This window comes from Moschus berezovskii, chromosome 9 (genome assembly GCF_049115385.1).
Source record: "Moschus berezovskii isolate FMDL1 chromosome 9, NW_MosBer_1.0, whole genome shotgun sequence".
NCBI lineage: Eukaryota > Metazoa > Chordata > Mammalia > Artiodactyla > Moschidae > Moschus > Moschus berezovskii.
The window spans coordinates 59,556,043-59,568,355 of NC_142468.1; the positions used below are offsets into that span (position 1 = coordinate 59,556,043).

Consider the following 12,313-nt stretch of genomic DNA (forward strand, 5'->3'; position numbering starts at 1 on the left):
GGCTTGCTATTCTTAGGAACTCTGCATTCAGTTGAGTATATCTTTTCTCCTTTAACTTTAAGGCCTCATCAGACAAACGTTTTGCCTTTTTACATTTCTTTTTCTTGGGGAATGTTTTGATCACTGCCTCCTGTACAATGTTATAAAGCTTCTTCAGGCACTCTATCAGATCTAATCCCTTGAATCTATTTGTCATTCCACTGTATAATTATTAAGGGATTTGATTTAGATCATACCTGAATGGTCTAGTGGTTTTCCCTACTTTCTTCAATTTTAAGTCTGAATTTTGCAATAAAGAGTTCATGATCTGAGCCACAGTCAGCTCCTGGTCTTATTTTAATGACTGTATAGAGCTTCTCCAATTTTGGCTGCAAAGAATATAATAATCTGATTTTGGTATTGACCATCTGGTGATGTCCATGTGTAGAGTTATCTCTTGTGTTGTTGGAAGAGGGGGTTTGCTATGATCAGTGCGTTCTCTTGGCAAATCTCTATTACCCTTTGCCCTGTTCATTTTGTACTCCAAGGCCAAACTTGCCTGTTATTCCAGGTATCTCTTGACTTCCTACTTTGTATTCCAGTTCCCTATGATGAAAAGGATGTCTTTTTTTTTTTTTTTGGTGTTAATTCTAGAAGGTTTTGTAGGTCTTCAGAGAACCATTCAACTTCAGCTTCTTCAGCATTAGTGGTTGGGACACAGACTTGGATTACTGTGATATTGAATGATTCGCCTTGGAAACAGAGATCATTCTGTCATTTTTGAGATTGCACCCAAGTACTGAATTTTGGACTCTTTTGTTGACTATGAGGGCTGCTCCATTTCTTCTAAGGGATTCCTGCCCACAGTAGTAGATATAATGGTCATCTGAGTTAAATTCACCCATTCCCATCCATTTTAGTTCACTGATTACTAGAATGTTGATGTTCACACTTGCCATCTCCTGTATGACAAGTTCCAATTTACCTTGATTCATGAACTTAACATTCCAGGTTCCTATGCAATATTGTTCTTTACAGCATCAGACTATACTTTCACCACCACGCACATCCACAACTGGGCATCGTTTCTGCTTTGGCTCCATCTCTTCATTCTTTTTGTAGCCATTTCTCTGCTCTTCTCCAGTAGCATATTGGATACTTACCAACTGAGGGGGTTCATCTTTCAGTGTTGTATCTCTGCCTTTTTGTACTGTTCATGGGATTCTCGAGGCAAGAATGCTGAAGTGATTTGCCATTCCCTTCTCCAGTGGACCACGTTTTGTCAAAACTCTCCGTCTTAGGTGGCCCTACAGGGCATGGCTCATAGTTTCATTGTTACACAAAGCTATGATCCACATGATCATTTTAGTTAGTTTTCTGTGATTGTGCTTTTCATTCTGTCTGATGGATGAGGATAAGAGGCTTATGGAAGCTTCCTGATGGGAGGGACTAGCTGGGGGAAAAACTGGGTCTTGCTCTGGCAAGGCCATGCTCAGTAAATCTTTAATCCAATTTTCTGCTGACGGGTGGGGCTGTGTTCCCTCCTTGTAGTGTGGCCTGAGGCCAATCTATGGAAAGGGTAATGGCAGCCTCCTCCAAAAGGACTTACATCAGCATGTTGTGGCTCTCAGGACTGCTACTGTCAGCACCCCTGGCCCTGTGGCAGGCTACTGTTGACCCAGGCGTCCACCAGAGACTCCCAGACACTCATAGGCAAGTCTGACTCCGTCTCTTGTAGAGTCACTGTTCCTTTCTCCTGGGTCCTGGTGGGCACAAGTTTTTGTTGGGCCCTCCAAGTGTCTCTGTTTCCCCAGTCCTGTGGAAATTCAGTAATCAAATCCTGCTGACCTTCAAAGTCAGATCCCCTGGGGATTCTCAGTCCCTTTGTTGGATCCCCAGGTTGGGAATTTTGTTGTGGGGCCTAGAATTTTCACAATGGTGCGAGAACTTCTTTGGTATCATTGTTCTCCAGTTTTTGGATCGCCCACCCAGCAGCTCTATAGTACGGCTAATGGCGACCTCCTCCAAGAGGACTAATGCCACATGCTGTGCCTCCCAGGACTGCTGCTGCCAGAGCCCCTCTCCCCACAGCTGACCCATGCCTCTGCAGGAGACCCTCAGACATTTACAGGCAGGTCTGGCTCAGTCTCTTGTGGGGGGTCACGGCTCCTTTCCCTGAGTCCTGGTGTGCACAAGGTTTGGTTTGTGCCCTCTAAGTTCCTCTGGTGGGCATAATGTTTGATTTTAATTGCAGTTGGGCCCCTCCTACTGTCTTGTTGTGGCTTCTCCTTTGCCCCTGGACATGGGGCCTCTTTTTTTGGTGGGTTCCAACATTTTCCTGTTGATGATTGTTCAGCAGCTAGCTACGACTTTTGTGTTCCCTCAGGAGAAGATGAGCGCTCATCCTTCTACTCTGCCAACTTGTTCTAGGAACGTTAAGTGCATATTACTAAGTGAAAGAAGCCAGTAAGAAAAAGCTTCATACTGTGTGATTCTAGACTTTCTAGAAAAGGTAAAATTGTAGGGACAGTAAATACATCAGTGGTTGCTAGAGGCTCAAGGGGAGGGAGGGAGGGAGCACAGGGGGAACCATCTGTGACACTGTATTGGAGGATACACGTTATTATACATTTGTCAAAGCCTGTAGAACTGTACAGCGCAGAGAGTCTACCCCAATGTAAACTACGGATTTTAGTTAATAATAATGTGTCAATATTGATTTCTCAGGTATAACAAATGTATATACTAATCCATAATGGTAATAATAGAGGAAACTGTGTAAATTGGTTAGGGGGTGGCTATGGAAACTCTATACTTTCTGCTCAGTTTTTTGATAACCTAAAACTGTTTTAAAGAATAAAGTGTGTTTAAACTTTTAAAAATGTTCTAGGCAAGCCAGAGGATGAGCCTGGAAGTCAGGGAACCCTACTGATGGGAAGTGACTTTGTCAGATCAAGGGGACATATTAATTCTGAAAGCCAGTAGGCAGTTTTGTTCTTGAAGACTAGAGGCACATGATGAGAATGATTGTTTCCCTTCAGTTCTGTTGATACTCAGCAGTACTGATACTGCTGAGTCCAGAATCTGCACCTCAGACAGGTGGGTTCATAACTAGCAATTCTGTATTTTACCACTGGAGCCGAGGCCTCCTTTACCACCTCCTCAGGCTCTCTGGGCAGGTGTCACTTCAGCAGTATGATAACAGGAGATAGAGAGGACTGGGTTCTTCTGTGGAATGTAGAGGTGACACAAAACAGGAATCCTGAGCTTGTTGGTGTGCTTGGTTGGTTCAGTTTTAGGAAGCTTGGTTGGGGGCACAGCCGCTGAGTGTCCGAAGAAGGGATTATAATGTAGTGAATTAATAGCATGAAAATATCAGCTGACTTTATGGAAACGTGTACCTCCAAAGGAAGGAAAAGATCAGTTTTTGCTGATTTCTTAAGGAGAGATTTCAACAGTAACACATGGGGAAAACGACCTTCACCTTTGAATGAATATCCAATTCAGCCCTTCACTCCATGTAGGAGTCTGATCTGTAAGAGAAGTAACTTAGTGGGAGAACCTCCCAGGCCAGAGTCCCATTCAGACTCTGGAATCATTTATGGAAAAGACCGATCTCTGGGTGTATCTTTCCTCCAGACACACCCTAAGGGAGTAGCAAAAGGTCAGAAAGCCCACAAACTGGTGGGTACCAGGTTGCTGATTTGCTTTTAGAATGACATGATTTTTTCCTTTCTACCCAGGTCTGATTATAATAATAATTAGTAGCAGTAGTAGTGGTAGTAGTAAAGGACAGTTTTACTTGATGCCAAGCACCGTTCTAAGTACCTTTCATGAATTTAACTAATCAAATCCCCACAACAACCCTACCAGTCAAGGGATTGTTACTCCCTTTTACAGGGACAATGGTGTAGACATGAAGTAATTTGCCTGGTCACAGCTGGAAGAGTTGAGCTGGGGCTCAAATCCGATGCCAGCCCCAGAGCCCACTCTCACCCCTCACTCATGGCTGTTCCCCGTGGACCCCACAGACTCCAGGACTGCCTTGTAACATACATCAAATTTTAAAAGAAGGAATGTGGATGTTTACCCTTTGTGTTTCAACCCTGCTCATCCATCCACCCCTCCCTATGTAAAACAGCAATACTATTCATTCTATCCAAATAGGAGAAAAATGGGGAAGAAAGAAGAAAATTAAAAAGAAAAACACAGCCTGTTTTCTTTCCTCTCTCAGTGCCTACAAGTGTCTTAAGAGCCTTTCCCTTTTTCCAGAGGGAGCGATGATCTGGTTGGAATGTGTGTGAAACAAAACAGCAGCGCCACCTGATGTGGGAGCCCCCATTTGGGTGTCCAGGGAACCCCTTCTCCTTAACCACCAACCAGCCCCCTGCCTTGCCCAAGTGTTTGAGCTTCCCGTGTGACTTGGCTGGTGTTGGTAGGGTTGCAGGACAGGATCCAGGAATGCTTCCTGCCCTTGCTCCCAGTTCAGGGCTCAGCTCTCCACTTGTGGAGCCTTTGGGCAGAGGGCCATGAATTGAAGCTGAACGGACTGTTCCTTTAAGGAAAACCAGTCTTCTCCTCTTGATTAAATGACTAAATTAGTTCCAGATCCTCTGTCAGAGAGTCAAACTGTTCAAGAGGGAGAGGGAGAAATAGAAAATGTCTTAAGAAGGATACAGCTCTTCTTTACTTACTATAATAGGAGAAAAGCTAACTAGTCATAGAATGAACAGACTCACAGTTTTAAAAATGGATTTTTAATATTGTGTTTTTGGAAACCAAATTCTGAGCATAGGGCCTCAGACTCAGAAATTGGCTGATGCTTGGTTTAAAGCTGTGCTGTCACTGTCTTGAAACTCTTAATAATTTTTGAACAAAGAGTTCCACATTTTTGTTTTGCATTGGGCTCAGCAAATGATGTGGCCCCGCTGTCAGTGAAGGCTATTTTAAGTCAGTATGATGCAGGTATTCACACTTTCTCCTCAATTTCAGGTAGGCTAGTGTATCCTGTTCAGGTTTACCAATCAACTTCTGGGCTGCATTTTTTTTTTTTCTCCTTTTAATGCCTCTCAGGCTGGTAAGCTCCTGACATTATGTATACTCACTAATCTCTGCTGGAATGCGCCATGGTGAAGTTTTGATGCTGGAGAGCACTGAACAAGAAGGCTAAGCCATCAGTATTTATAAACTAAAATATCTCAAACCTCACTTCTTCCTTTGGCTGGATAGGTCAGGAATTTGGTACAAAACCTTCTCCTAAAATGGAGAGAGAATAATGGGAGGCAGTCAGGTCTTTGTCTCATGCGGGGCCTTCAGTGAAGACATGACCCTGTTGTTTTCGACTGCAGCACACACTGGGGACTGACTCAGGACCTTGACCAGTAAGATCAAGTTAACTCTGCCACCACAGCCCAAGTGCTCTACTTCCAGACTGCCTGGCAAGAGAATCAGAGGGGAGGGATGAGGGACGTCCAAGCGTGCCTGTGTGATTTGGGGAGCATGGCCTCTGCCTGACTTTTGGACCCATCCACCTCTTCAGGCTGTGTGACCTTGGTCAGGTTACTTGACCTCTCTGTGCTGCGGTGAAAAGAAGATGCTAATACATTCCTCACAGTATAGTCATGAGTAATTAATAGACTAGAGTAGGTAATGGTTTAGAACAATGCCTGGCATGTCCAAGCTTAACTCGCATTACTGTTGCACTCAATCTAGTAGCTTAAGGGAAGATTTCAGATGTTCACTGTCATCATTACCTAGTGGTCGGATGGAGCCACAGCAAGGTTAATCCTAAAGAGTACATACTGTACACGTTATTCCCATTTATTTGGTCTTATAAATCTTTTTTTAAAAAAGGCAAGATTTTCTCATTAATTGAATTTTGACCCATAGAATAGTGCACTCAGTGAGACTGCCCAATTTAGAGGCAGAAATTTTGGGTATAAGTTTTGCTGTCCCATTTCCTGGCTTTCTGAGCTTGGGCAATTTTCCTAATGTCTCTTGCTTATTTTCCTTATTGGAAAAAATTACCAGTAAAAGGAATGACAGCCTACCTCACAGAATTATCCCGAGAATCACAGAAGATGATAGAATCAAAGTACTTTTAAATAAAAGGATGCTATGTGTTGGATATTTTTATTCCCTGGACACAAACCTGCTGTAAATAAGAAAAGGTTAGTTATCTTTTAGTTAGTTAGAGTAGGCGAGAGGAAGCCATTCTGGAATTGAGAACTGCAATGCAGATGATCCACCCTCACTTTAGAAATTAATAATTTAGTAAGGTCTCCAGGCAGGCCTCAAACTTACAAGTCCACAGCCAGTTCCACTTGCCGATCTTCTTCCTTCTGTGCCTTTCTCCTGATGACAGCCAGATTGTGCTTTTCTTTTGTATTTTCTCTCTACACACCCAGGAGACTCCAAGCCCACCCCAGTGAATCCTTGCTATGATGGGAGCCACACATGTGCCACCACAGCTCGGTGCCATCCGGCGACAGGTGTGGATTACACCTGCGAGTGTGCATCTGGGTACCAGGGAGATGGACGGAGTTGCGTGGGTAAGACCCTGGTGCTCTGTGTTCCTCCACGAAGGCCTCCAGCATTCTGTCCATAGAAGACAAGTGTCTGCTTTGTCATCTCCATGGATCAATGGGTTTAGCAGCTATTCATCTAAAAATACCAACTATTTAAAAACCAGGCATATTCTGATTAGGTTTACTAGAGTAGTTTGGAGTGGGTATTTAGGACTATTGTAATTCGTGGATATTTTATACTCTTAAATATTGTCATTTTGAGCCTGAATCAAGTATTTTTTACATTCATTAAAGAGTACATTTTTCTGGTTACCTTCAGATTTCAGAGATCCATTTCATCCATTTCTTTCAGTTTCTGTATCTCAAAAGCAGTCATGGAGATTTCTTTACACTTTAAAAGAAACATGGTTACTTTGTGTGTTTTTCTTCTCAATGTTCAGAATTGCTTAAATGTTTAAAGAATTCTCAGAATATTTGTTCAGAACACATCTCCCTGGGGCTCATACTTGAATGACTTGAAACAAACGTTTATTTTTATGACGGTCTGCAGTGTGCATCTGCATCTGGTGCTGAGGCAGCCTGCACTTCACCCCGTTTAGTCTACCGACCTCTAGTCCCACTGAAACCTCTCAGGGGTGAGCGAATACCGAGTCTGCAGACCTTCCACTTGTGGGGCCTTTGGTTTAAGCAGCCCTTTCTGTCCTTACTCTTCCTTAGATGTCAATGAATGTGCAACTGGCTTCCACCGCTGCGGCCCCAACTCTGTGTGTGTCAACTTGCTGGGGAGCTACAGGTGTGAGTGCCGGAGTGGTTACGAGTTTGCAGACGACCGGCACACCTGCATCTGTGAGTGCCCACCCGTGCTCCGGGATGCATGACTGTTTCCACTGTGGCTCTCCAGAGGCTCTGTTGCATGGTTTTCTAGGAAACAGATAATTCACATGGAAAGAACCCAAAGCTGTGGCTCAGTTCAGTCCTGTGTGCTGGGGTTTTGTTTTTGTTTGGGTTTTTGTTGTTGTTATGTTGTGCTATTTATCTACCTAAATAGAAATTTTTGGTGTAAGTCATGGAAGGATGTTCACCTCTGTCAGGACTGCTGTGTAGCTTGATGTTTGGCCCAATCATGTAGTAAGATTATGAGCTTTTCTAATACCAACAGCTCTAGATAGAGGTCAAGTGTTTCTCAAATCAGAATGACACAGATTTTGTAATTTAAAGAGGCTTGTCCTATTTGACTGACCAAAAGCTCCATTGGTAATAAATATACCCTTTCTAGAGTTCCAAAAAAATACTTGACATAAGAGTGGATCCAAAAGAACTAGAATTCCAAAGTCATTCCATTGTTAGAGCTAGATGATATTAGAGAAAACCCACTTTTGAATCCAGTGAGATGAAAAGGTAGCAGCAATCATAGAGACTCATGTGTGTGTGTGTGTGTGTACATGTACACACAGGCATGCCAAACAGCAGTGTTCTGCTTTAGTCAAGGACATTTGCTGACGACTTATTTTCATGCCTAGTATTATAGCCACAAACCAATACCGGCACTTCCTGGATTGTAATTTGCATACAACCATCCAGGGATCTTGTTAAAGTTCCTATTCCAGTTCACTGGCTCTGGGTTGGGGTCTGGGAACTGCATTCCTTATAACCTTTGCGGATCACACTGCAAAGAGCAGGGCTCAGCCATTCGTAGGCCTGGGCTCTTGGACATCTTTGCCTTCTTCTCTTCAGCGATCACCCCACCTCCCAACCCCTGTGAGGATGGCCGTCATAACTGTGCTCCCGCCAGCCAGGCCCGGTGCATTCACCATGGAGATGGCTCCTTCAGCTGCGCCTGCCTGCCTGGTTATGCCGGAGATGGGCACCGGTGCACTGGTGAGTACCTGTGGGTGGCTCAGTGACACTGAAAGTTGCTTTGGATGTACATCCCCACATCCCCAGGGCCTCTCAGAAACCTCTCCTTTCCTTTGACTCACACCTCCTGGAACTGCTGGAAGAGAAAAAAAAAAAAAGTGTCCTTTGAGTCAGAGGGCAAATATGACTGCCTTGGCACGATTGTTGAGCGAGTATGGTTGTCCTTGGAGGAGACGTGCCTGGAGCAATGGGGAGCTCCTGCCAGCTTGCAGTCTCCTGTTCCCTGGAGCTAATGTAGCTCGGAGGGATGTGAGGGAAAATTGTATATTCCCCTGGGAGGAAGTCTCCATCCTTCAGTCTCTTTAGCTAATGGCTTAATTCAGCACTTCCAGTCTTGCCCAATTTTTAGTTGCTATTCCCCTGCTTGAAGTGGTATTTAAGCAATCTCTAAACATACATACAATTCTTTCTGTGTAATTTATTCCTTCGTCTCTCTCTCTCTGAAAGGAGAGAGGGAGAGAGAGAAGAAAAATCCACCGATATAAAAGGATATTAATGCATACCTAAGTACTCAAATATGACCTCAATCAAATCCCTTATGATTATACAGTGGAAGTGAGAAATAGATTTAAGGGACTAGATCTGATTGATAGAGTGCCTGATGAACTCTGGACGGAGGTTCGTGACATTGTACAGGAGACAGGGACCAAGACCATCCCCATGGAAAAGAAATGCAAAAGAGTGAAATGGCTGTCTGAGGAGGCCTTACAAATAGCTGTGAAAAGAAGAGAGGCAAAAAGCAAAGGAGAAAAGGAAAGATATAAGCATCTGAATGCAGAGTTCCAAAGAATAGCAAGGAGAGATAAGAAAGACTTCCTCAGTGATCAATGCAAAGAAATAGAGGAAAACAACAGAATAGGAAAAACAAGAGACCTCTTCAAGAAAATTAGAGATTCCAAGGGAACATTTCATGCAAAGATGGGCTCAATAAAGGACAGAAATGGTATGGACCTAACAGAAGCAGAAGATATTACGAAGAGGTGGCAAGAATACACAGAAGAACTGTACAAAAAAGATCTTCATGACCAAGATAGTCACGATAACGTGATCACTGACCTAGAGCCAGACATCTTGGAATGTGAAGTCAAGTGGGCCTTAGAAAGCATCACTACGAACAAAGCTAGTGGAGGTGATGGAATTCCAGTTGAGCTATTTCAAGTCTTGAAAGATGATGCTGTGAAAGTGCTGCACTCAATATGCCAGCAGATTTGGAAAACTCAGCAGTGGCCACAGGACTGGAAGAGGTCAGTCTTCATTTCAATCCCAAAGAAAGGCAATGCCAAAGAATGCTCAAACTACCGGACAATTGCCCTCATCTCACACGCTAGTAAAGTCATGCTCAAAATTCTCCAAGCCAGGCTTCAGCAATATGTGAACCGTGAACTCCCAGATGTTCAAGCAGGTTTTAGAAAAGGCAGAGGCACCAGAGATCAAATTGCCAACATCCACTGGATCATGGAGAAAGCAAGAGAGTTTCAGAAAAACATCTATTTCTGCTTCATTGACTATGCCAAAGCCTTTGACTGTGTGGATCACAATAAACTGTGGAACATTCTGAAAGAGATGGGAATCCCAGACCACCTGACCTGCCTCTTGAGAAACCTGTATGCAGGTCAGGAAGCAACAGTTAGAACTGGACATGGAACAACGGACTGGTTCCAAATAGGAAAAGGTGTACGTCAAGGTTGTATATTGTCACCTTGCTTATTTAACTTATATGCAGAGTACATCATGAGGAATGCTGGGCTGGAAGAAGCACAAGCTGGAATCAAGATTGCTGGGAGAAATATCAATAACCTCAGATATGCAGATGACACTACCCTTATGGCAGAAAGTGAAGAGGAACTCAAAAGCCTCATGATGAAAGTGAAAGAGGAGAGAGAAAAGGTTGGTTTGAAGCTCAACATTCAGAAAACAAAGATCATGGCATCTGGTCCCATCACTTCATGGGAAATAGATGGAAAAACAGTGGCAACAGTGTCAGACTTTGTTTTTTTGGGCTCCAAAATCACTGCAGATGTTGATTGCAGCCATGAAATTAAAAGACGCTTGCTCCTTGGAAGGAAAGTTATGACCAACCTTGATAGTATATTAAAAAGCAGAGACATTACTTTGCCAACCAAGGTCCGTCTAGTCAAGGCAATGGTTTTTCCCGTGGTCATGTATGGTTGTGAGAGTTGGACTGTGAAGAAGGCTGATCGCCGAAGAATCGATGCTTTTGAACTGTGGTGTTGGAGAAGACTCTTGGGAGTCCCTTATACTGCAAGGAGATCCAATCAGTCCATTCTAAAGGAGATCAATCCTGGATGTTCATTGGAGGGACTGATGCTAAAGCTGAAACTGCAGTACTTTGGCCACCTCATGCGACGAGTTGACTCACTGGAAAAGACTCTGATGCTGGGAAAGGTTGGGGGCGGGAGGAGAAGGGGACGACGGAGAATGAGATGGCTGGATGGCATCACCGACTCTGTGGACATGAGTTTGAGTGTACTCCGGGAGTTGGTGATGGACAGGGAGGCCTGGCATGCTGTGATTCATGGGGTCGCGGAGAGTCAGACACGACTGAGCGACTGAACTGAACTGAAGTACTCAAAGCTTTCCTTCCAGAAATCTAACTATCTTTAAGACTTTATACCATATTTTATAAAATCACTAAACCAGAAAGCAGGACTGTTCAAATTTAACTTCAAGATGTATGAGGTTGTTACTGAAAAACTAGGCATAACACTCTGATTATAAATGTTCATGAAACTGGGATTAGTAGTACCTTAGTATTGAGATCATTCAGTAAGCCTACATAATTCACTAAAGATCTTCAAAACATCTGTCAGTAATACACACAAATAATGGTTAAATGAGCTACTTGGAAATGAGAGGATGGTGGGAAAGGAGTCAGTTTTAGGAACAGAAATAAAAAATGCAGGCTTTCCCTTCTTTTCAAATCACTTTTTGCATCTGGCTCTGGAATACCTGAACCCACTAAGCAGATTTGCTAAAAACAGCCTTATAACTCTAGGAGCTTCTCTGTTGCTGTTCAGTCCCTCTTGTGTGTGACTCTTTGCGACCCCATGGACTGCAGCACGCCAGGCTTCCCTGTCCTTCACTATCTTCCGGAGATCGCTCAAACTCATGTCCGTTGAGTTGGTGATGCCATCCAACCATCTTGTTCTCTGTCATCCCCTTCTCCTCCTCCTCAAACAGATCAAATAGCATGTTCTTAAATAGATCAGATCTTCTTAAACAGATCACATAGCCTGGTCCCGCCCTCCTCACCAGCCATTGGCTTCTTCTCCTCCTCCCTTTTCCCTTTGGTTTTATCTGGATGGGCTGAATGGACCAGCAGCCTAAAGCCACATGTTCTTGACAGAACAGATATGTCAGGGCAGCACAGCCCTCCACTCCTTTCCAGATGTGGGGCTTTTCGAACCTGGCTCTTGAACGTTTCCACTTCTGATCTACAGAAGCTTAGCTGTATGGCTTTCTTGAAAACACAGTTTATATTGAAATGACCCAAAACTGTGACTCAGTTCAGCCCTGAGGTTGTTTTTTCTCCCTATAAACACCGCCAGGTTTAGACAGAGCTCAATTGCTTTTCAAATTAGGATGGAGTAGAGGTGTAAGTCACAGATGCTTATCCTGCTTGACCGGCCAGAGAGCTCCATCTGCAACAGATACTCTATACAGATGGAAGCACCCTCTAGATCTGGGGGTGGTGGGGGGTGGGAGCAGGCATCGGGTGATGCGCACAAACCTCTCACATTTCTGCTGAGCCCCACAGTAGGGATACTGCTTTTTCCTCCCTTGTGGAAACTCATCATTCAGTTTGACTTAACACACTACTGGCTCTCAGACATAATGCACAGAGAAAAAAATCTTGTCAGTAGAATTTC

The 12,313-nt window shown here is 43.8% G+C and overlaps 1 protein-coding gene across 1 annotated transcript in view; it reads left to right on the forward strand.

The window, feature by feature from the left end:
* The window catches only part of NID2 (nidogen 2), a 92,045-nt gene that overhangs the window by 61,600 nt on the left and 18,132 nt on the right, over window positions 1-12,313 (forward strand). Inside the window, exons 9-11 of the mRNA XM_055435533.2 lie at window positions 6,387-6,530; window positions 7,224-7,352; window positions 8,241-8,384. Of these exons, the coding sequence (XP_055291508.1) occupies window positions 6,387-6,530; window positions 7,224-7,352; window positions 8,241-8,384 (417 nt within the window). The remainder of the gene's footprint in view (window positions 1-6,386; window positions 6,531-7,223; window positions 7,353-8,240; window positions 8,385-12,313) is intronic.